At 46.1% G+C, this 23732-nt stretch overlaps 1 protein-coding gene across 6 annotated transcripts in view; it reads left to right on the top strand.

Annotated features, from left to right (window-relative positions):
• Positions 1-929: 929 nt before the first annotated feature.
• Positions 930-23732, top strand: part of PDPR (pyruvate dehydrogenase phosphatase regulatory subunit) — a 39780-nt gene continuing 16977 nt past the window's right edge. The window contains exons 1-11 of one of the 6 annotated variants that reach the window (XM_036832716.1): positions 1384-1741; positions 4069-4253; positions 9908-10196; positions 11369-11502; positions 15426-15507; positions 15603-15766; positions 16571-16692; positions 17522-17639; positions 18392-18541; positions 20714-20906; positions 22460-22584. In XM_036832716.1, the coding sequence (XP_036688611.1) occupies positions 9973-10196; positions 11369-11502; positions 15426-15507; positions 15603-15766; positions 16571-16692; positions 17522-17639; positions 18392-18541; positions 20714-20906; positions 22460-22584 (1312 nt within the window). In that variant the 5' untranslated portion in view covers positions 1384-1741; positions 4069-4253; positions 9908-9972. The other 5 variants (XM_036832717.1, XM_036832720.1, XM_036832715.1 and 2 more) reach the window with 5 other exon arrangements.

The raw sequence follows: 23732 nt of genomic DNA, 5'->3' as shown, positions 1-23732 counted from the left end.
CCACATGCTGCGGAGCAACTAAGCCCATGTGCCACAACTACTGAGTCTGAGCTCTAGAGCCCGCGTGCCACAACTACTGAAACCCATGCACCTAGAGCCTGTGCTCCGCAACAAGAGAAGCCACCGCAATGAGAAGCCCGTGCACTGCAACGAAGAGTAGCCCCCACTCGTCGCAACTAGAGAAAAGCCCATGTGCAGCAACGAAGACCCAATGCAGCCTAAATAAATAAATTTTTAAAAATATTTTTAAAAAAATTTGTGACTATTTTCCCTCGAAATTGCCACATCCAGGTATCAGAAAGATTTCCCCAAGAATATACCTCAGATCTGTTAGTCTATTTCCTCTTCTTTTCTGGGGCAGCTGGTGACCCTAAGCTTTAAGCCCAGAGCTAAAATATTAACGTATGTAGCTAGCATGGAGGCCCAGAATGCCTTGAACTTTCATGTAACAGAGTAGCAAAAGGCAGTGTCTGTTCTCAAGAAACCAGACCTCATACGGGCTGTCTTGTGTGAGTTAACTGGCAAGTGAGAGCATGTAAGGCTGTGGGCTGGCATGGTGACACAGAGGTCCCTGGAACTTTACTGCCACTCCTTCATAGCAGAAGCCCTTTCTTTCTTGTGCACTGCTGAAACCCGTCACCCAGCAGGATGCCCGGCCACAAGAGGCCATCCATTAAACGAAATTGGTTTGTGTGGTGAGATGGGCTTGAATCCGAAGAATGGGAACCAGCGAGTTGGCCCAACACGCAGGGGAGGCTGTACCATTAGATCACTGTCCATTCAGAGAATATGTACTGGACTTTGTGCCAAGCACTATTCTAAGTACTGAGAACATAGCCCTGCACGAGATTTAGGTTCTGTCGTCAGAGGGCAGAGCTTGCAACTAGTGGGAAAGACAATCAACAAACACTGATCTACTTCAGGGACAAGTTCTATAAAGGAAAGAAAACAGGGCGATGTGATAGTAAGCAAGGTGATGGGGAGCTTCTCAGAGGATGTAGTGAATGATTCCTCTTTCTCTGGTCCAGACAAACAGAGAAGGCGCAAAGAGTAAGATCCGGCCCAGAGCTCAGGTCTTCTTATCCTGCCTCCGAGGTCTGGCGGGGCCAGCAGACCGGATTTCCGATCTGCTCTGCTAGCGATTCGCCCAAGAAGACCCGGGCGACTTCCAAAAAACAAAGCGGCTGTAAGTCCAAGAATCTTCTTTACGCCCTGACTAGAGTGTCTTTGGGCAGCGGACGACGTGGGACAAGACCTGGGGACTCGCATAGAAGGAAGAGAGAACCCCCGCCCTCTCCACACTGCAGCGGGGCTGCCGCCAACTCGGCCGGCAGGACTGCAACTGCAGAAAGAGCAGGGTCCGAAGGTAGAGTCCTAAAGCGGCCCTCAAACACCAGGACTGCAGCTCGCCGCCATCTTGGCGAAGGCGACCCCCCCCCTTTAGGGGCGGGGCCTCGTGAGACCCAAACAAGCCCCACGTGTCAGGGGCGGAGCCCTACCCACTAACGTCACGGTGCGCGTGCGCGAGTGAGGTCACGCGCCGGCGTACCCTTGCTAGGCACCGTAAAGTGCGGAAGGTCGCCGTATCAAGCTTCCCCGGAACTTTTTCCTCCCTCCTGTCCCGCCCCCTTCCCTATCCCTGTCCCACCTTCCGGCCCCCGGGACCCCCGGCAACGGTTGTGGCTGCTGACCCGCTTCAGCCGGAGTGTTGCTGAGCGCGGAGCCCGAGGGCGCCCGTGAGGTAAGGAGAAGCTGCGGGGCCGCTCTGGCGTCCCCGTCCGCGCGGACCGTGGCGGCCCGGGACCCCCAGCGCCCCCCCCTTTCCGCTGTGGTCTCGGTCAGGGGGCTTCCGGCGTCCCTCGTTTCCCGTCGGTTCTTCCTGGTCCTCGGAAGGCGCGTCCCGGCGCCGGGCCTCCGCCCGCCGGGGCCGACAGCGCGTCGCCCGGTCTCCCTCAGCCTCTCTGCGGCGGTGGCGTCTCGCGGACCCGTGCCCGGCTGCCCGGGGCCAGCGCACGGGCTCTGCCAGGCGCCCGCAGCCTAGCCCGGATGCCCAGGGCGGCCGGGGTAACCTCGCTCCTGATGCCCGCCTCGGGCAGGCAGCCCCCACCCCCACCCCGCAGCGTGGGTCGGGCTTGTCCAGCTGGGTCGTCTCTGCAGGTGGAATTGTTTTCCCGCGTGGCAACGTGCGGTCCGCTTGTGCTTAACTAACCAGTAAAAGTGCTGCAGAGTCAGCGGTGAGGTTAGGTGGAAACGTCCAGGCCGGGGCGGTGAGCTCTCTTCCCAGCGTTTGACCCTTTGGGCCTGATGTGTACGACACCGAGATTTGATTCAGGCATCTTCATGTCCGTTTCGCCCGTGCCTTGTAAGCATGTTGTCGGGGGCTGCGGGGCGGCGAGGTAGCCGGGCTGAAGGGGACACGTTCCTAGGGCTGGAGATTTGTATTAAGTTCTCAAACTTGGCTGATCACCTGGTGCACTTGTTGAAAAATACAGCACCCTGGACCGCAGGATCAGAATCTCCAGAGAGGGAGCCTGTGAGTGTGTGAGTGTGTCTGTGTGTGTGTGTGTGTGTGTGTTTTAAAACACGTGTCCCAGGTGGCTCTCGTTTGGAGGCAGGTGTGGGAAATGTTGTGTTAATCTGCCTCTTCTCACCCAGTCTCCCTCGTGACCAGCAGCCAGTTTGTACAAGGTGTTGTGACCATGCAGAGGAGCAGCTCAGGAGTTGGAGCTGTCCTCTTGCTCTTGTTGGCGTAAGCAGAGCTGAGCATAACCAGCGTCAGTATTGAGATTGTTTAGCAGAAACTCTTCTCCTTAGCAGAAATTAAACACATAATTTATTTTCAACCAGGTGTGTGTTTTACTTTGTTGTCTTTGACATCTTCCATTTCTTCTCTACTGGCTTTATCTCCTTTGCTCTCAAGCTTTATTTTGCTATAGCTGCCAAACCTACTGCAATAGACTGTGATGCCTTCTGTACCTTCATTGTTTGCATCCACTGTAAATCCTTCTTTTTTTGTCCTCACCACTTCACTGACTCTTGAAGGTCATGATGAGCACAAGGTCAAAAATCCTTTTCTTGGTTCTTATCATCCTGGCTTTTTAGTATTACTTCTTCCAACTTGAAACTCATCTGTTGTTATGTTTTTAATGCTACCTTTGCAATTCCTTTTTCTTTTTTTTTTTTTTTAAATATCCAGATGTGTGGTAACAAATACCAACATTTCAACTGCACATGCTATCTTCTTCCCTATATTTGACATTTTGTAGTTAGCTGGAGCAGTATAAGAAGCACTGGTGGGCATTAAGGAGGCTTGGTTTCTTTTTTTTTTTTTTTTTAATTTTATTTATGGCTGTGTTGGGTCTTCGTTTCTGTGCGAGGGCTTTCTCCAGTTGCGGCAAGTGGGGGCCACTCTTCATCGCGGTGCGCGGGCCTCTCACTATCGTGGCCTCTCTTGTTGCGGAGCACAGGCTCCAGATGCGCAGGCTCAGTAATTGTGGCTCACGGGCCCAGTTGCTCCGCGGCCTGTGGGATCCTCCCAGACCAGGGCTCGAACCCATGTCCCCTGCATTGGCAGGCAGACTCTCAACCACTGTGCCACCAGGGAAGCCCTGCAATTCCTTTTTTCTATTAGGGGAAGTGCCTTGTGGTTCTGGCCTCCCTCACAGCTACCCTTTTTTAATCATCTAATCCTAACTTACAGGTAGCATGAAGTAATGATTCAATGGCAGACTGTAGTGCTGAACTGTCAGGCTTTGAATTGAGGCTTTGCCACTCACCGGTATTGTAGGATCTTGGATCAGTCACTTCACGTCTCTGTGCTTCCTTTTCCTCAAGTGTAGAATAAAAATTGTAACATCTTCCTTCTAGATTTGTGAGGGTTAAATTAGTTGTATGCATAAAGCAGTACCTGGCACATCATAACTACCTATAAGAATATAACCTTTTTAAAAAAAATTATATCAGGTTATTTAGAGATCTCCTCACATCTGGGGGCCTAGCCTTGAGATCTGAGTCATCACTGAATTTTTTCCCCATCTCCTTTGTTCTCTGTTCTCATGTATTTGTCAGGTTGTATTTCCAAGGTGCCTACGGTGACTGCTGGGAAAACCCTGATCAAGTTATAAGTGGTCCCTGCTCTCAGAGAGCTCCATTATCCCAGGGGGCTAAAGGCTACCACTTTCCAAGTGCTTCTGAGGCGCCACTTGCCATGTTGTTCCTGTATTTCTGCTTTAGTCTTGCAGCAGCCACGTGAGGTAGGTATTCCTAGCCCATGTAACAGACGAGCAGCCCGAACCACAGAGATTGAACAACTTGCTCAAAGTCATACAGCTAATGAGTGGTGGGGGAGATTATCAGACCCAGATCTGTCTGCTTCTGAAGTCTGTTTCGTCCTCACGCGGCTTGCTGTTTTGCTTCCCTGATTGGCAGACAGACCGTTACAGAGCGTGGCTGGCTCTGAGCTGGGGCTTGTGCAGGGTGTTTGGGGGAATATAGAACAGTTACCTAACTGAGTGTTGGGGGGAGAGTGGGAACAAATAAGATGTCAAACAGGCTGAGAGCTGCGGGGACTATCTTTATTTGGGGGGAGGGGTGGCAGGAACTATGCCAGTGAGAAGGAACAGTCTGCACAAATCCCAGAGGTGGAAGAGAAACTTCATGCCTGACACGTGTGAGGAGTTAAAGTAGTTTAGGTTTGATTAGAGTGTGAGAGGAGAGAGAGAAATGAGATCAGAGATAAGAAGTGAGCAGGGTCTTGCACTTCGTATTAAGGAATTTGACTTTTTCTGAGGGCACCAGATAGTCATTGAAGGGTTTGAGCAGGCGCACGAAATAGGATCTTCATTTCAGAGATATGCTCAGGCCTCTGTGTGAAGGCTGTGGGGCGTGGGGAGAAGGGTGTGCAGATTAGAGGCGGGAAGCCCAGTTGGGAACCTTCTGCAGTAAACTGAGAGAGGATGGCGGGCTGTGCTCAGTTCAAGGCAGTGGAGGTGGAGAGTAGATCCATTGGAGGGAGATTTAGGATGTAGGGTTGTTGGTTAGGCCTTGATGATTGACTGGAGAGAGGAGATGAGAGAAAGGGAGGAATGTGGGAATACACCCAGGATTCTAGTATATGGTGTTCCTGGGGGACACAGGAAGTGGAGCAGAGTTGGAGATTGGGGAAGATGGCTTTACCTTTTGGATGTGCTCAGTTTGACCTGTGGGAGTCCAAGTGAAGGTGGCCCTTCTTCCACTAGACGTGCAGGTCTAAGGCTCAGGAGTGCTGTGGGTTAGGCCATCAGTCATGGCAGGAAAGGGAATCACCCTGAACAGTGGTGGATGGGGAAGAGAAGCTGGCCTCAGGGAGCCCTGGGGGACGTCAACACAGAGGGAAGGGCAGAGGAGAGAGGCCAGCAAGATGTGATCGGGGCAGAAGGCGTCACAGAAAACAAGGAAAGAGTGTGTGAATAGGAGGGAGTGAGATGGTGCCCAGAAAGTGCCCTTGGAAAGTAGTAACATTTGGGTTCCTGGTGAGAGGAGTGCAGTGGCCTGGTGGGGCAGGAGAGAGTAGGATGGGGGAAAAGTGAAAAACAAAATATAAACAATCTTTTCTGTACATTATTTATTGTGAAGTAGAAAAGACAGGTTGTGAAATACATGTTAAGAAATTTTTGCTTAAAAAGTCCACTGGCCGACTGTGCCATCACCAAGGTAATAAAAGAAGGACTTAAGACAAAGGTGGTGGCAAACAAGTGGACATCAGGGCAGCTCACTGCTGCAAAAGTAACATTCTGGGAAAATATAATTGACACTGGTATTGGTGACCTTTGAGTGGAGGGAAATCTTAACTTCCTCCTGTTTTTCTTTTTTTTTTTAATAAATTTTATTTATTTTTATTTTTGGCTACGTTGGGTCTTTGTTGCTGTGCGCGGGCTTTCTCTAGTTGCGGCGAGTGGGAGCTACTCTTTGTTGCAGTGCACGGACTTCTCATTGCAGCGGCTTCTCTTGTTGCGGAGCACGGGCTCTAGGTGCGCGGGCTTCGGTAGTTGTGGCACACAGCCTCAGTAGTTGTGGCACGCGGGCTCAGTAGCTGTGGCTCGTGGGCTCTAGAGCGCAGGCTCAGCAGTTGTGGCGCATGGGCTTAGTTGCTCCACAGCGTGTGGGATCTTCCCGGACCAGGGCTCGAACCCATGTCCCCTGCATTGGCAGGCGGATTCTTAACCACTGCACCACCAGGGAAGTCCTTTACTTCTGTTTTTGATTTTTTGCAGACCATCATTTTATAACTTAGAATTTTAAAAAGTAAAAATTGCTAATTGAAGAGTGTTTTGCTAATTGAAGAGCTTTGTTTTATTTCTTAAATCCCCTGGGCGGGGGGAGGGGGTACTTGAGCACATCTAAATGCCGAGGAGAAGGAGGTAAACGTGAAGGTATGTGAAAGAGCGAGGACAGTTGATGGAGCTCGGTTCAGGGAAAGGGGGCAGGAAGGGGGATCCAGGCCACTGTAAGGGATTAATTTCTGACCCTGTGAAGGAAGGCAGAGATGGTTTGCTGATGCAGGGAGGTTTACAGGTGGGGTTTTGGGGAATAAGATGAGACAGGTTATCTCCTTTGATGAAGGAAGAGAGGAAGTGGTGTTAAAGGTTGGGAGAAAAGCCATGTTATGGGTTCAGAACCCGGATGTAGAGAGAGCTGTGCCTGTGGCTTCATAGGAAGTAGCCCGGAGCTAGGCAGGGGTGCCTGCTAGCTTAAGGCACAAAGGAACAGGGTCTTTTCCAAGCGTGACTGAGTGGTAATGGTTCGGAAGCAAGGAGGATGCCGACCGTGCCTCTTGATGGTGAGGTCAGTGGAACAGGGCTGGCCGTGTGACAGTGACAGTTCCCTCAGGAGAGCTGCATTTCCATTAAGACAGAGGGTGGAGAGAACATTAGTGAAGGGGTGGGTGCGTCACTTTTGTAAGGGTGTTCTAGAGGACCCATAGAGAGGTTTTAGGGGAGGAAAACAGATGGTTTGGAACTGGGGAGAGAAATTGGTCATGTGGAGGTGAGCTTACAGCTAGACTAGCTGTGTGGAGAAGCTTCCATCTTGAGACAGAGTTTGACAGGGACATGAGGCGTGGTGGGGCCTAAAGTGGCCAGAAGAGTTAGTCCCTAGTTGGTTGGGATTTCTCTTGGGATGCAGTCTGTGCCTGCCCTCGTCACAGATCTGAGAGTCCTCTGACAGATGGGTGTTGATACGTGGCCTTAGGTGATTCAGGCTGATGGTGGAGCGTGCTGGGTCCTGAGGCTGCTGGTGGACATGTGTTGGTGACTTGCTAGCCACGTCCTACCCTCATGTCTGCTTGTCGCCCCCATTCTGGTCTTCAGGCCTCGTCTTCCTGTATGTCTGTGACCGCATAGTCTGCGAGCAGGTCTTTCTTCAGTTTCTTGAAACTTGAACAGTCCCCTGTTTTGCTGTTAGGTTAATTTTGTTAAAACCCTGCCTTTGTTATATTCAGCCTGTGGTACTGGACCAAGTATCAGAGCCTTCCATGGTCTGGCTTCACCGTACTTCAGTTTCTGCTATTACCCAGGGTTCATAGAAGCTGCGGCCTCTGGGCCAGGTCCTTCGCTGTCATCCACCAGTGGGTTCTTGGACTCTTAAGTCAGTAGAAATTGAGGCAAGGCTTTATCGGGACTCAAGGGAGCAAAAGCAAGCGGCGGGTTCCCTTGCTCACTCCCCCGGGGTGGGGGCAGATCGGTGGGTGGGGCCAGGGGGTGGCTCGGGTGGCCTGCCCACCCCCTTGGTGGTGCTGTGCGCGGGGATCATGCGCAGGACCCTGCTTTTGCTTCTGGCACCTCAGAAATGGCAGGTGGGTTTTGGCCTGTTTGTATCTTTGTTCTTTTTGCCCCCGCTGCCCTGCACGCAGTTAGTTTTAGTCCCTTATTGTTTCTCTGTGTTCGGTTGCTCCAGGAGGTGTTTGTCCTGGGGCAGGCACTGCAACAAAGGGTCCCAGGTCCCAGCCTGTCTCACAGGCAGTTAGGGTCAGACTTGTCCTGCAGCTTGATGGCGTGTGCTTCCTGTCTCTGTCCCGATTCTGCCCCTCCCAGGCTCAGCTTAGGTCTTACTCTGTACACGATCCTCGTCCCCGTGGACCTGGCCTCCACGCTTTTCCTTGTCTATCTTAGGATGTTTATTGTCTTGTAGAAGTGTGTCTTGGTTACAGCCTGTGACTGGTGTGTAAGTGATCAGCCTGACGGGACTCCTCATCCTCTGCTCTCAGGAGCGCACACCTGGTACCTTCAACTCCCCCCATCGCGTGGAAGCACGAGGCGAGCTGTCCTTCCCTGCAGCTTTGAACCCCGTCTCTCTCTCTCTCCTCCTGGGCCTCATCCTTTGTTCTTGCCTCTCCTTTCTCACCCGTCTCTTCCCTTTTTACTGGCTCATCCCCCCAGCAGTGAAACATGCTTAATAGCTCCGGGCCCTAAACGCAGACCACCTTGCTTGGCTCCGAGCTCCTCTGCTCCCCTCAGAGCACTGTGTAGCGGTTGCCTCACTCCCTCACCTCGCTTACTCTTTAGTTTGTTCTAGTCTCTGTTCTATCCCTGCCATTCCCCTGAGAATGTTCTTTTTGAGGACACCTGGGGCTCTGTGCTGTCACATCCGGTGGACACGTGGCCGTCTTGCTCCCCCCTCGGCACCCTCTGTAGTTACCGCTTCTTCACACATGTTCCTCTCTTGGCTTCTGTGCCCTCTGCCTGGTTTTCTTTCTACCTCACTGGCCACTCCTTCTCTATCTCTTTAGCCACTTTTCTTTCTCAGGACACTCTGTGCGTCCACAGCGTTCAGTCCTGTTTGTAGTCCTTTCCTTCTCTTCCTTGTGTGTAAATGCCGGGAGCCTTGGGGGTCTTGTTCCTCGAGATGCTAGGGCTTCAAATATTGTACATATGCTAATGACTCCCGGACCACAACCCCAGGTTTCAGGCTTGGGAACCCAGCTGCTGTGCCCTGTTTCCACGTGCTGCCTGCTGGGTCTCTGGCTGTTGACATCTAAGACTGGGGCCTTTCACTGTTCACACACATGCACCCCCTCACAGCCTCCCTCCCTGTGTCTGGTCCATCTCACATAATCCGTGGTCCCAGTTGCTTACCCCACAAACTTAGCCATCATCCTTATTTCTCCGTTTTTCCCGTTTTAACATCCAGTTTGTTGGCAAGTAAGTTCTGTCTTTTCTACTTCCCGAACAATCCAGTCATTTCTCTGACTCTGCTGCCACCATCCTTGTCTGAGCCACCATGGTGTCCCCCCTGGAGAATTGCCATCGCTTCCTGACTTAGCCCTGCTTTCCCTGTCCTTCTAGGAGCCAGCCTGATCTTGGAAAAACAGACCAGATTATGTCATTGCCCTGCTTTAGTATTTTCCTTTGCATGTAGAATAAATCCCACTCCTCGTGGTGGCATCCAAGAGCCGTGTACCATTGGTCTCTGCCACCTCCAGCTCGGTCTCAGGTCCCCTCCCCTCCCTCACGTGCTGTGGACACACTGGCCTCTTTTCTGTGCTTGGACTCCTCAAGCTCTGTCTCACTTCAGGGCCTTTGCACATGCTGGTTCTTCTGTCCGAACACTCACATAGCTGGTTCTTTTTCATCCATCAGGTCTTTTCAAATGTCACCTTCTTTGTGACCATGATATTTTGAGTGTGCCCCTAGTGACTCCGTCGTACTAGCTTTGTTACTTGTTTTATTTGTATATCGGCTGCTTGTCTCTCTCTGTCTCAAATGTAAGTTGTGTAAAGGCAGGGACCTCGTCATTGGTCTTCATTGCTGTATCTATACCTAGCAATGTGTCTGGAACTCAGTAAGTCCTCAGACATTTGCTGAATGTACAATTATTGTTCTGTGTTTCAACACTTTCTCGTTAATTTATGCTCTTGGTTTTCTCTGTCTAGTTTGAATTCTTGGGATCTGCTTCTTACCTGAGTGAGAGCACATCTCCCAGTTGCTGACAGACGTGATGTTTTACTGGTTGCTGTCGGTGATCCGAAGACCAAGAAGCAGCCGAGGATGGCAGAAGTGGTCCTCAGCCAGAAGCGGTGCGTCAGCTGCCAAAGCGCATTCTGTGGCCCTGCCTGCCCAGGCACAGGTGGTCATCTGTGGTGGTGGAATCATGGGCACATCTGTGGCCTATCACCTCTCCAAGATGGGGTGGAAGGATATCGTCCTTTTGGAGCAGGGCAGGTAGGGATCAGCGGGACATGGCTTGTGGCTGTGCTGCACTGATTATATGGGCTTCCCTCATCCCTCTCATTTCAGTAATACTGACCCAGCAATAGCTAATGTAAGTGTCACTAAGTAGCATAAGTAGAATAACAGAAAAGTGAGATCTTTGGTACTTTGTTTTGCGATGCCTAATACTCCTGTTTTCTGGTTTTCAGAGAGATGGCAGATTGGAACATAACAAGTAGCTAAAGGATGTGTTTATTTCCGGTTCAAAGCACATCTTATCATCTTGCTCTCTGTTGTAATAATACAGCAATAAATCCTGAGACTCAGGTGCTTCCTCTTTGAGCCAAAATGAAATTGGCTACATTCCTTCTTATTTCTGTTCCTTTTCAGTTGATTAACTTACTTTAGAACAGTTTAGATTTATAGAACAGTTGCAACAATAGTGCAGAGTTATCATATACCTTGCATCCAGGTTCACCTACTATTAACATCTTATATTAGGATTAATGTTTCAATTAATGATGCAATTGTGATACATTATTTTAAACTAACGTTGCTGCTTTATTCGAATTTATTCACTTTTCACCTACTGTCCTTTTTCTGTTCCATGCTCTTTATGTTCTGTTGCCTACCACAAATTGGACAACATTTAAAAAATTTAAAGTGTGGTTATTTCTGAACAGATGATACATTTACATAGTTCAAAATCGAAAATGTGTAAAAGAGTATACAGGGAAAAGTCTCCATCTGCTCCCTGACCTCTAGCTACAAGTTCCCCTCACTGGAAGCCAGTTAAGTTCCTTAGGTACCATTTCAGATACTCTTCTCCATGTATAATCAGATATGTATTGGTAGGTATGTATGTGGGTATATGCATATTCATTTATTTTTTTTCCCTTTTTCATACGAGAAGTAGCATACCTTAAACAGTGTTCCTCACCTGGCTTTTTTCATTAAGGTTGTTCCATTAGGATTGGTGCATAAAAGTGTTCATTTATTTTTTATGGCCGTAAAGTATTCTGTTGTGTAGGTGAACTCCAAAATTTTATATCATTCTCATGTTGATGGACGTTGCAGTTGTTTCCATCTTTGGATGTTACAACAGTGGTATAATGAGGAACCTTGAACTTCTTGTATTCACCGATATATGTGTCTACCTAATAGCATTTGCATCTATCCTGCAGGCTGGCTGCTGGCTCTACGAGGTTCTGTGCTGGCATCCTAAGCACCGCCAGGCACTTGACCGTTGAGCAAAAGATGGCAGACTATTCAAACAAACTCTACCATCAGTTAGAGCAAGAAACAGGGATCCATACAGGTAAGCAGGTAATCTAGACTCTTTTACTCAGTACTGTATTTGGTCCTGTACCAAGTCAGCTTGTGATTTGGTAATTCAGACTTGAGTTTTAATACAGGTTCTGCCACTTGTCAGGATATGACCTTGGGCAAGTCACTTAGCTTGTTGAGCTGTCTTCACTTTCCTTACCTGTAAATCGAGGGCCTTCAGTCAGTATCCTAGCTCCTTTTCAGATTCTATAATTCTTATAAAGTGAAAGTTTTCCTGGGCCATTTCCTATATATTTCACTCATTGAAGTATAGTAAGTGGCAACACTTGGCTCCTAAATGAAGAGGAGGAGAAACAACTCAACTTTAGGTGCTTGGTAGTTAAATCATAGTTTGACCCACTGCACTTCAAAAATTGATATTAAGGATATTTCTAACTAGAAAGCATAAACATGTATTTCTCCTTACCTGTGTGATTAAGAGGGTAAGGACACAGAATGGTAAGTTAAATAATACTGGAGTAAGTAGGAACTGTCCCAAGAAGAGGAAGACGAAGCCACGTTATGGTCCCATATGGTAACAAGGTAGAAAGAAAGTCCAGCACTTTGTTATAAGGTGATGGATTAGCTAGAAGCCCAGAGTCAAACCCAGTCTCGTGTCTGATGAAGCAGTTTGGTGACCACAGTATAATCATGAGAGGGTAGTGAGGCCCAGTGATGAAATTCAGAACAATGCCTGTATGAGGCAGACCTTGCATAATTCAGATCACAGATACTTCAAGATTAATACTGACAAAAATTGGTAGCTTTTCTTTTTGCCAACTGAAGTGTAACCTTATTTGTAAATTGTAACTTAAGACTGATTTTCTAATAACTTGGATATGATAGACATGGACCTAACTGTATTTCATTCCTTTTTGGTTGGATTTAATTTAATGACAACAAGGTAACTTGAATCAGATACTAACCAGTATTTGAGTCAGAAGAGGGTCCACATAATGAGCCCAGAAATGGAACTGCTGACTCCTGGTCCTTTGGTTCAGTTACTCGTGCTTTATTGAGCCTTGCATGGCTCAGCTGGTTAGATTCCAGAGGAATCAGGGCTGCAGGCTTCTTTTCTGTAAGGTAAGTTAGTCTAGCTTTTGTTCGAGGTCATTGGCTGGAATCCTTTATTGGGCCTGATCTCTCTTTGATGTCTGTGGGGCAGTGAGGAAGTCAGGCAACAGAGAGTAAGGGCATCCCCCTCAATCTGTCACCCCCATTGTGGTTCACCAGTGATGCAGTGAAAGATGATGTAGGGACTTCCCTGCTGGAGAATTCTGTTGTCCAGCAGAATGTACAGGTGTGCATTCCAATGACTGCTGTCATTCAGTGGACTGCTTTGAGATATTAAATAAGTGACATGTGTACAACATAGATTTGATGATAACATATAATAAACTAATCTGAAAATAGTTCATTCATGTGAGGTGTATGTTAACTGCTTTCTACTCTGAATTACTGGGTCATTCCAAGGGTCCTCATTATGCAGATCCTAGTTTCTGCAGTGCTTCTTTTGCACATGATGTAATTTTTGTCAAGTGATTGAACATGATAATCTAAAAGTTTTAATAATCTTTGAAAGTACTCCACATATTATTTGATCTTAAAATAAGGAAGGATCATTCTTTTTTTTTTAATTTGTTTATTTTACTTATTTATTTTTGGCTGCATTGGGTCTTCGTTGCTGCGTGCAGGCTTTCTCTAGTTGCAGCAAGCGGGGGCTACTCTTTGTCGTAGTGCGCGGGCTTCTCATTATGGTGGCTTCTCTTGTTGCAGAGCACGGGCTCTAGGTGCGCGGGCTTCAGTAGTTGTGGCATGGGGGCTCAGTAGTTGTGGCTCGCAGGCTCTAGAGCGCAGGCTCGGTAGTTGTGGCACATGGGCTTAGTTGCTCCGTGGCATGTGGGATCTTCCCGGACCAGGGCTTGAACGTATGTCCCCTGCATTGGCAGGCGGATTCTTAACCACTGCACCACCGGGGAAGCCCAGATCATTCTTTTACAGATGAAAAACCTAGATGCAGGTAGATTAAACCATTAATTTACCAAGTCGGTGACAAATCAATTTTTAAAAATTATTTAGTGGGTTAGAAGGAACTTTTAAAAAGGTTTAAACATATGCAATAAGTTATATACTCATTATAATAAATGTGAACAATACAGAAATCTAAAAATAAAAAGTGATCCTCCCCACTGAATACCCACCAGAAGGTTACTAGTCTGTGGTTAGTTTGTATGTATATACAGGTCTACTTTTTTTTTAACCCAAATGAGATTGTATTAAGCATATTATGTACTTTGTTTTTTCCACTTAAGAACATCTTGTACAAAAATATACGTGCATGAGATTGGTAAAATAAAATGGAACATCCCCACAAAGGATTATTAGGTAGATGTAAAAAGAAGGGGGAAGATGTCTGTGAACTGCTATGGAGTGATCCCTGTGATAATTGTTAAATGAGAAAAACAAGGTGTTAAGAAGTATATAAAATGTGCTACTTTTGTGTAAGAACTAAGAAAAAATAAGAAAATATGCAAATGTATACTTAATTTTGCAAAGAAAGAAACATAGGAAGGATAAACCGGAAAGTACTGAGGTTGGTTACCTCCCAGGGTAGGTGGGAAACAGGGTGCAGGGTGGGGGCCTGGGGGGTAGTGGTATTTCTGGCCTGACTTTGGGTAGTTTTGACTTTTAGAACAATGTAAACACTTTGCATATTCAAATATAGAATAAAACCATCAGGAAAAGGGGGGAACGTTCAGTGGAACACTATGGGAAATAATCTAGTTGTGTTTCGTATGAATGACAGCTTTACTGCAGGGGAAGAAGGAGGAACACACCCAGGGGCTTCTGATCTCAGTATGTAGACTCCACCTTCAGTCGAAGACACAAGGAAATGTGAACAAACATTGACCCCTAATTAGCAAGTTTGTTTTTCACAGTGGTATGGACAGTTGCTTTCTGTGTACCCCAGGATTGAGTAAAGGAGTAAATATATTGAGGATAAATTTGCCACTTATAAAACCAGGCTCTGAAATTTTAGTTTTCCGAACTTGGCAAACTTGTCATGTCAGCGAAGGGCATATTTATCTGATGATTTCAGAAGGAACAATAAAATATTTAAATTATCGTGACTGTATTTCTTTTTTAAGAAGACACTTGATTGATTCAAGTTTTTGTTCATAAGACCTAAGACTCATTGCACTCTAGGGGGGATTGTCATTGACTCAGGTGTAATAGTGGTCGTATCCAGTACATTGATTGCAAACAACAGGAATTGACCGTGGCTAACTTGGGCAAAAGGAGTTTGTTGGAAGGCCACTGGGGCCTGTAGAGTTGGCAGGAGGCTGCCAGCTGGAGGCAGGGTGGAGGCCAGGTTGTAGGGACTCAGCAGCAGCCAGTCCCTCCGCTGGGACAGGAATCATGTGGCCAGGACGCTGCTGCTCCTGAGATGAGGGACGTCCAGCCATTCCCCTCCTTGCTCAAGACTCAGTATTCCCGGAGGATCAGATTGGCTGAGCTTAGGTCACAGGCCTGCCGGCTGTACTGAGGCAGAAGATGTGCTGAGTGGCCTTCACCAAGGGTTACTCTCCCACCAACAATAGGAGGAGAAAGGGTCTAATTATAATTACATAAACGAGTGAAGAATTGATGGGTCACAGTTACTTCTCGCGCCCCCCCCCCCCAAAAAAAAACACAAAGGTTTGTTCAGCAATGGTGTCCTTCATTTCTAGTGTAAGAGTGATTTTATGTACATTAGACTCATTTGATCCTCACAAAACTGTGAGCTGAGAATGTTTGGGACGTGGCAGTCCAGGACTCATCACGGGTCTCCCACTTTACAGTCTAGTGGGCTTGCCACTCTGCTCCCCTGCATTTGGCCTGGTCTGTCTCAGTTTGGGCTGTTTTTTCTTCCAGGTTACATAAGGACAGGCTCAATCTTTCTGGCCCAAACTCAGGACCGGCTGATCTCCCTGAAGCGCATCAATTCAAGGCTGAAGTACGTATGAGGCTAGAAGCCTGTCCTGACTTTACTGTCAGCTGACCTCTGCCAGAGGGCAGTGAATGTCATTGTCCCCCTGTGTTCTGTGGCAGTGTTATAGGCATCCCCTCCGAGATCATCTCCCCCAAGAAAGTGGCCGAACTTCACCCTCTCCTCAATGTACACGACCTGGTGGGGGCCATGCATGTCCCCGAGGATGCAGTGGTGTCCTCCGCTGATGTGGCTCTTGCCCTGGCAAGTGCTGCCTCCCAAAATGGTAAGCAGGCTTTGGGGTTAGGAAGGAAGAGGTCGTCTAAGAAAGCATCTCTCAGTAGGCAGGAACACCAACCAACTTCCATATTGGGACACTGGTTCCTAGAATTTTTGTCTTAATATAGTATCTGTTAATAAATATTTTTCCTCAGGGCCACATTTTTCTTATTAAGTTCCAAGGAACTGCTTTTAGTCCTGTTTAAAGCACTTCAGATTTAAGGGCATTTTCTCCCCCACAGGACTTGAGAAGCTCTAAGGTTGAAACACACCTTGGGGATTTAATCCGCAGCTTGGATCATATCCTGATGTTGGAATGAATGGGGGGAAGACTAATCAGTGTCCATGGTGTTATATACTTTGGATGAACTGATTCATGATGTACGGAGATTAGGAATTAAGGATGCCCTATGGCACTTTTTCTCTCCTACCCCTTTTATGATCCCTGGAATTTTTTTTTTTTGGCCATGCTGCATGGCATGTGGGACCTTATGTCCCTGACCAGGGATCGAACCCGTGCCCCCTGCAGTGGAAGCGTGGAGCCCTGAACACTGGACCGCCAGGGAATTCCCATGATTCCTGGAATTTGATTACATACTAAAGTCAGTTTTTTCAGTTGGCCTGGTATTTTCAGTCTTGGGAAAGGTCCATTTACACAGTCTCAGGATGCGGTTCCAGGAGTTTTTTGGTTTTTAAAATTAAAGGCCATCATCAACCTGGCCTCTTCCGTGTTCATTGAGAGTCTGCTGCAGATGCCTAATTCTGAAACATCAGATGGTGATGCCCCAACTCTTTGTTTACCTTGGAACAGGTGTTCAGATCTATGACCGGACAAGTATTCTTCATGTTATGGTGAGGAAAGGTCAAGTCACTGGTGTGGAGACTGATAAAGGACAGATCCAGTGCCACTATTTTGTCAACTGTGCCGGTCAGGTAGGTTAGCGACAATACTGGGTCACTGCTTTTCTTATTTAACTTTTGTCTCCAGGACTTTTTTTGCGGGGTGGGGGTGGGGGGTGGTACAGACGTATAGTTAATATTGTGATGGACTAAGCAAATGTCAGGGACCACATTGTTTCTTGTTTGGACAGGAAAACTCAGAATTCTCTCACTCCAAATCGGAAGCCTGTTCTTATTCCTCAAATAGTAGCCTGGGTGACCTTTTCCTTCCTCCCCGCTGGCTAATTGGCACTGTCCTGGTCAGGAAGGCCAGGAGAGAGTTGGGCATTGACAGAAATCAGTCCTTGGCGTCAGGTCTGTCTGTGGTGTTTCCTTTCATCCTACCACCCAGCAGATGAGTATTAGGCTGTTTTATTGTGTCAGGAGCGTGGATTCAGTTTCCAGGACACTAAACTGCTGCTGCTTTGAAGGCAGGTTGGTCCCTTGCTTCCCACTCCACAGTCCTAAGGGGGCCTAGGAGTACTTGCTGCCATGTGGAGTTCTTTATGATTGGTATTTGGGGTTTGTGGTTGAGGCCAGGCGTTTTGTTAGAAGGGCCTCACTTGCCCCCCACGAGCTCCTTTCACGAGCTGGTAAGTCTGTCTTCTGCTGCTCGGAAAGCAGGCTTTGTGGTTTAAAGGCTGGAGTGTTGCTCCTCGTCCAATACCTGAACTAAAGCAGGCTGGAACTTGGCTTCCCACAGCTGACGTGGAGGCAAGAGCGCACAGAAGCCACTTGAAATTAAACTCTTTTCAAGAGGCTGCACTTGCTCATTTGTCTTTCTGTTCCTCTTCCACCCACAAATCAATCTGTCCGTTTGTAGTGGGCATACGAGCTGGGTCTGTCCAACGAGGAGCCGGTTAGTATCCCGTTACATGCCTGCGAACACTTCTACCTTCTGACTCGCCCCTGGGAGACCCCTCTGCAGAGCAACACACCAAGTGAGGACTTGCACTTTGTTTTTAATCTTGTTTCCTTGCCCCTGTTCTGTCCTCTGCAAAGGAAGACTTTCTGCTAAGGACAGACTGCGCTGGAAGAGTCTTTTCTTTTCGTTTCTTTTCTGAAGCATGGTACAGGGAGGTGGACCCCATTCTAACTTGACTTTAATAACTCTTTATGAAAGGATGGACAAAGTGGGCATTGCACTTAAGCAGTTTGGTTTGTTTGCAAGCTAACGGGTAGTCCCAAACAGAGGTCTAAACTGAGAGTGTTTGGAACGTAACCTAGAGTTCTTGACTTAATGCTACACGTTGTGGAGATGTCACAGGTGAGCTATAAACTCGGGCTGTTCAGAGACTCCCAGCGCTGTAGGGAGGGTTTGATACCACTTGGAGGCCTTCATCCCTGGAGTGGGCTCCGCAGTCCCTGCTTCTCTCTGGCTTTCACATGGCACAGTGGCAGTTAAGCAGTTTGATTCTGAGAACTAGTCAAAGCTTCTAGGTAAGTGATCTGGTTAGGGATAATCTGAGAAACAGTCTCCACTGTAAATCTGAAAGGGAGGATCCTCCCCCATGACCGGGAACAGTATTTTAAAGCTAATGAATGCCTGTGTTCACTGAATGCTGTTTGGTTAATAAGTGCAATTTTGGGTGTTTCTGTTTTGCTGCTTTTTCTGTCCATTTAGACAGCTGGCTTGCCTCTCAACCCTGTCTTCTCCTCTACCCCCCACCCCCTTGTCATTTCTCTTCCTCAGCTATTGTGGATGCCGATGGAAGAATTTATATTCGGAACTGGCAGGGTGGCATCCTGTCTGGGGGCTTTGAGAAGAACCCAAAACCAATTTTCACTGAGGGCAAGAACCAGCTGGAGATTCAGAATCTACAGGAAGACTGGGATCACTTTGGTGTGTGAACTAGATTCTAACAATATTGCCTTACATTTGTCTAAGATGTTACACTTTAAAGCCTTTTCAGGAACACAGGCATACCTCATTTTATTGTGCTTCACAGATACTGAGTTTTTTTTTTGGTTTGGTTTTTCAATTTTTTTTTTTTTTTGAAGTATAGTTGATTTAGTGTCATGCCAAACTCTGCTGTATGATACTGAGTTTTTTATAAATTGAAGTTTGTGTTGAACAAGTCTGTTGGTACTATTTTCCAACAGCATTTTCTCACTTTGTCTCTCTGGCACATTTTGGTAATTCTAACAATGTTTCAAGCTTTTTAATTGTTATGGTTGTTACGGGGATCTGTGATCAGTGCTTTTTGTTGTTACTGTTGCAAAAGATATGATTTGCTGAAGGCTCAGATGATGATTAGCATATTTTAGCAGTAAAGGTTTTTTTTGGTTTGTTTTTGTTTTTTACTTTTTTTAGAAGTTTTTAGTAATACACTGAAGTCTAAGTAGAAAATTTTTTTAAATGATCTTTTTTTTGAGGTATAATTGATGTACCATATACAAGTTTCATGCATACAAACAATATAGTGATTCACAATTTTTAAAAGTTACGTTCCACTAATAGTTATTATAAAATATTGACTACATTCTGTGTTGTACAATACATCCTTGTAGCTTATTTTTTTTATACATAGTAGTTTGTACTTCTTGATTCCCTACCCCTATCTTGTCCCTCCCCTTTTCCCTCTCCCCAACAATAACCACTAGTTTGTTCTCTGTATCTGTGAGTCTGTTTCTTTTTTGTTATATTCACTAGTTTTTCTTTTTTAGAGTCCACATATAAGTGATAACATACAGTGTTTGTCTTTCTCTGACTCATTTCACTAAGCATAATACCCTTCAAGTCCATCCATGTTATTGCAAATGGCAAAAGTTTTTTTTTTTAAGAGCTGAGTAGTATTCCATTGTGTGTGTGTGTGTATATATATATACACACACATCTTCTTTAGCCATCTGTTGATGAACACCTAGGTTGCTTGCACATCTAGCCAAGTAGTTTTTAATTTACATTGTTTTTGGTTATGTACATTGTTTTTTTAGACATAATGCTATTGTACATACAGTACACTATAGTATAGTGTGAACAAAATTTTTATATGTACTGAGAAACCAAAAAATTCACGTGACTCTATATTGCGATATTCACTTTATTGCGGTGGTCTAGAACTGAACCGAGGTATACCTGTAGTTCCTTATTTGATCTTTGTAACAGCCCCTTTTGGTGGTTACAGAGGGTAGTCTACAGAGTTTGTCTGATCTAAGGATACAGTTATTGGTGAGCAGATTCAGGGACCTAAAATTAAAATCTTGGTTTAAGGGACTTTTGGCTTATCACTTATTCGCCTAAAATCATTGCTGAAATTTTAGGCTGGGAGGAAACCTTCTTTTGATAGGACTTCATTTAAAATTGAAGAGAATTTTAAGAAGCAAAATAGTTTCATTAATATGTTCTTTTACTCAATTTTTAAATAATTTTAATTTAATTTATCGAATAGGTAATATAGTCACATGGTTTCAAATTCAAAAGATATGAAAGGGTCTATAGTGAAGAGTGTCCTTCCTTCCACTTGGACTTAAAATTTTTTGTCTTTAAATTTAGGAAATTTCAAACTTTTAAAAGTGAAGAGAATAATATAAAGAAATCCCATGTACCTACCAGCCAGCTTCAGTCTGCCTTCATCTTTACCACTGTCCCCCTGGATCATTCCCTGATGAGGGACTTACCTTAAAACAGGCTGAGGATCTGTCTTTTGCAGCTGTTCCAACTTAGGAAAACATTGCCTTTTATTGCACATCTCTTTGGGGGTCATTTAAGAGCTTTTCCGTGAGTCCTGATCCCTTTGAGATTCTATAGCCAGATGTAGTATTTACTCTTCCAGAGCTCCTTTCCCTTCTAAAGAGTATCTTTTTTCCTCCGTCTTTATGCCAAGAACTCTGTAGGAATGTCCCATACTTCCCCAAGGCTTCTGCTTCTGATAGATGGCCCAGTTGGCTCATCTTAGAAAACCTCCACAAAACATTTTCTGAAAGGAGAGGGGGAGTAGAAAAGTGTAAGGGGTAGGGAGTTTTGAATCCCCTAAAGCTGAGGACTGTGTTTGGGTCTGTTTTTGTTGCTCAGAGCCCCTGTTGAGTTCCCTGCTGCGTAGGATGCCAGAACTGGAGACTCTGGAGATCATGAAGTTGGTGAATTGCCCCGAGACCTTCACCCCGGACATGAGGTGCATCATGGGCGAGTCCCCTTCAGTGCGGGGCTACTTCGTCCTGGCGGGAATGAACTCTGCTGGCCTTTCGTTTGGTGGAGGAGCTGGAAGGTAAGTCTTTCCCACTCAGGTTCGGCTTGCAGGGCTTCTTCCTTTCTGGAATTACTTCTGGTTCATAGGGTTTGTGATATACCTAATCCAGTATGTTCATAATAAGAGGAAGACACATGTCATGAGAGAGTTGTCCCCTTGAAAGTATTTGCTATGGGAGGCTCTCCCCATGTTCCAGACATGTCATTGTACAGAATGTTTTCGGAACTCCTCTTTTTGAGTTAGCCTTGGAGCCAGTGGGATGTTCTTCTGTACTACTTCAGTCATAACAAATGTTGGTCCTTTGAATATGTATTTGAGTTTGGAAATAGCCAAGTGTGGTGAGTGAAGTAGAAGATCATGCTGATCACACAAGTTTTTATTTTCAAATTTGGTACTTAGAAAAATTAAGCAAGGGACTTCCTTGGTAACACAGTGGTTAAGGATCTGCCTGCCAATGCAGGGGACACGGGTTCGAGCCCTGGTCCGGGAAGATCCCACATGCCACGGAGCAACTAAGCCCGTGCACCACAACTACTGAGCCTGCACTCTAGAGCCCACGTGCCACAACTACTGAAGCCTGTGTGCCACAACTACTGAAGCCTGTGTGCCACAAATACTGAAGCCCGCGTGCCTACAGCCCATGCTCCGCAACAAGAGAAGCCACCGCAATGAGAAGCATGTGCACCACAACAAAGAGTAGCCCCCTCTCACTGCAACTAGAGAAAAGCCTGTGCGCAGCCACGAAGACCCAACGCAGCCAAAAATAAAAAATTAAAAAGAAAAATTAAGCCAGTGTTGAAAGGACAAATACTGTATAATTCCATCCATATGAATACTTACAGTAGTCTAATTCATAGAGCCAGACGAAGAATGGTGCTTGCCAGGGGCTAGGGTAAGGAGGGAGTAGGGAGGGGCTGCTTAGTGGATATAGATGTTTGTTTGATGAAAAGAATTCTGGAGGTGGATGGTGGTGAAAGTTACAGATAATGTGAAAGTGCTTAATACCCCTGAAGTATACACTTGTAAATGGTTAAGATGGTAAATTTTATGTTGTGTGTTTTTTACCACAATTTAAAAAAATTTTTTATTAATTGACCAGTGTTCTTGAGTGAATTGTAGAATGGCTCTGAAGACAGTTATGGAGTATAGAAGTTACCAAAAATGTTTGGAGCAAAGGCGATATGGCCAGATAACTGTATAACCTCCTGAGGTGACTTTTTACAGGAAAAAACAGAAAAACAAAAAAAACCCCACAAAAACAAACAAACAAAAAAACCCATTGGATGTATAGAGTACATTTGTATGTATATTTTAGTCTTATTTCTTCATAGTTGTGGCTTATCTCTATACTTTCTAGGGAATCTTATCATTAGAGCTCATATCCTCATAGTGGTCTTGTGGGAGCAGTAGATGGATATAATTTGTTTCTTCTAGAAGTTAAGGAAATTGCCCAGAATTGCTCAACCACTCTTGACAAGATAGTCTTGCGATTCTGTTGGAGCTAGATTCCCAGTACAGCGCTGAGAGTATCACGGTGCTGAGAGGCCCAGCAACTTCCCCCATCTACACAGGTACCTCGCTGAGTGGATGGTGCACGGCTATCCCTCAGAAAGTGTCTGGGAACTGGACCTGAAGCGTTTTGGAGCCCTCCAGAGCAGCCGGACCTTCCTGCGCCACCGTGTCATGGAAGTCATGCGTAAGTGAAGCTTTATCCCCGTTGCCCATCGTTGCAGGCATCTGACTGGTTCTGTCATCCAGAGGGGCAGATTCTTCCTTGGTTCTTTAGCAATTGCTTTGAGTTGGGCTTCTGAGTTTGGCTGTTTCAGGCCTGTGTTGGGGGCATTATGCCCACGTGACATTGATGGAACATTTTCTTTAGTGTGTTGTATCTTTCTTACCTCCGGGACCAGGAAAGTGGACTAGGACGTACAGGTGGTGATTCCTGTCAGACTCCTGGCAGCAGCTTCTTGAACATTCCCAGCATTGCCTCCTTTCCACTTTGCTGTGTCAGAATGAATGCTCTCACTCCCCACTTGGTCTTTGAGATCATGGTTTGCTTTCCAAGGCAGAGAATTTGCCAAGTTAGTCTCAAAGCTTCAGGCTCCTTTGAGTGACTCTCGTCATTAACCCATCCTATGCTAGCAAGTTAGGAAACCATTTCTCATGTAAATACCAAACATACATTCCTGCTCTTCCTCCTTGTTTTTGCTTCTCTCTGACTTTGAAGGATTGGACGCTTTTAACTTGTTACTACTTTGTCGTGGCTTTATTTTCCAGTGAGCCCTTTAGAGATAGCTTTTGAATCGGGAATTGAACCAAATCAGATTGTAATTTCATTTTTCTATACCGAGGAACTATTTCCAGACTTGCCAAAATATACCTATTTGGGGAATAGTTATCCTCAGGACTACGATTCTGCATTGGTTGTGACCAGCATTGTTGGTTAAGGATGGACTGCTGGTTTAGTAGCTGGAGGTTCCATTAGCAATGAGGCCTTTGGGTGACCTTTCACACCTGTGTGCTCACTTTTGGCTGTGGCAGAGAATTCACATCCATGGGAGTTAAAGGACCTGGAAGCTGTATGTGTAACTGCTAAGGTTGTTTAGTGAATGTTTTGGTTACAGTGTTGAACTGTTAAGAGTCTAGGTTTCTACATCCATCGTTACTTTGGAAGCTGTGCAAATCGTTAATGAGCTGGAGCTTCTTCTTGATGATACAGTACTTTTGGTGGCCTTCTCTGATTCTCATGAGATGGAAGTTGTAGGCATGGTAGAAAATGGGGAAAGGGAAAGTAGAACCTAAAGCCCAGAGGAGATTGTCACAGTATAAGGACGCCAGCTTGGT

Source organism: Balaenoptera musculus, chromosome 19 (genome assembly GCF_009873245.2).
Source record: "Balaenoptera musculus isolate JJ_BM4_2016_0621 chromosome 19, mBalMus1.pri.v3, whole genome shotgun sequence".
Classification (NCBI taxonomy): domain Eukaryota; kingdom Metazoa; phylum Chordata; class Mammalia; order Artiodactyla; family Balaenopteridae; genus Balaenoptera; species Balaenoptera musculus.
The sequence above is the reverse complement of the archived record's forward strand: the minus strand, read 5'-3'. Positions and strand labels throughout refer to the sequence as shown.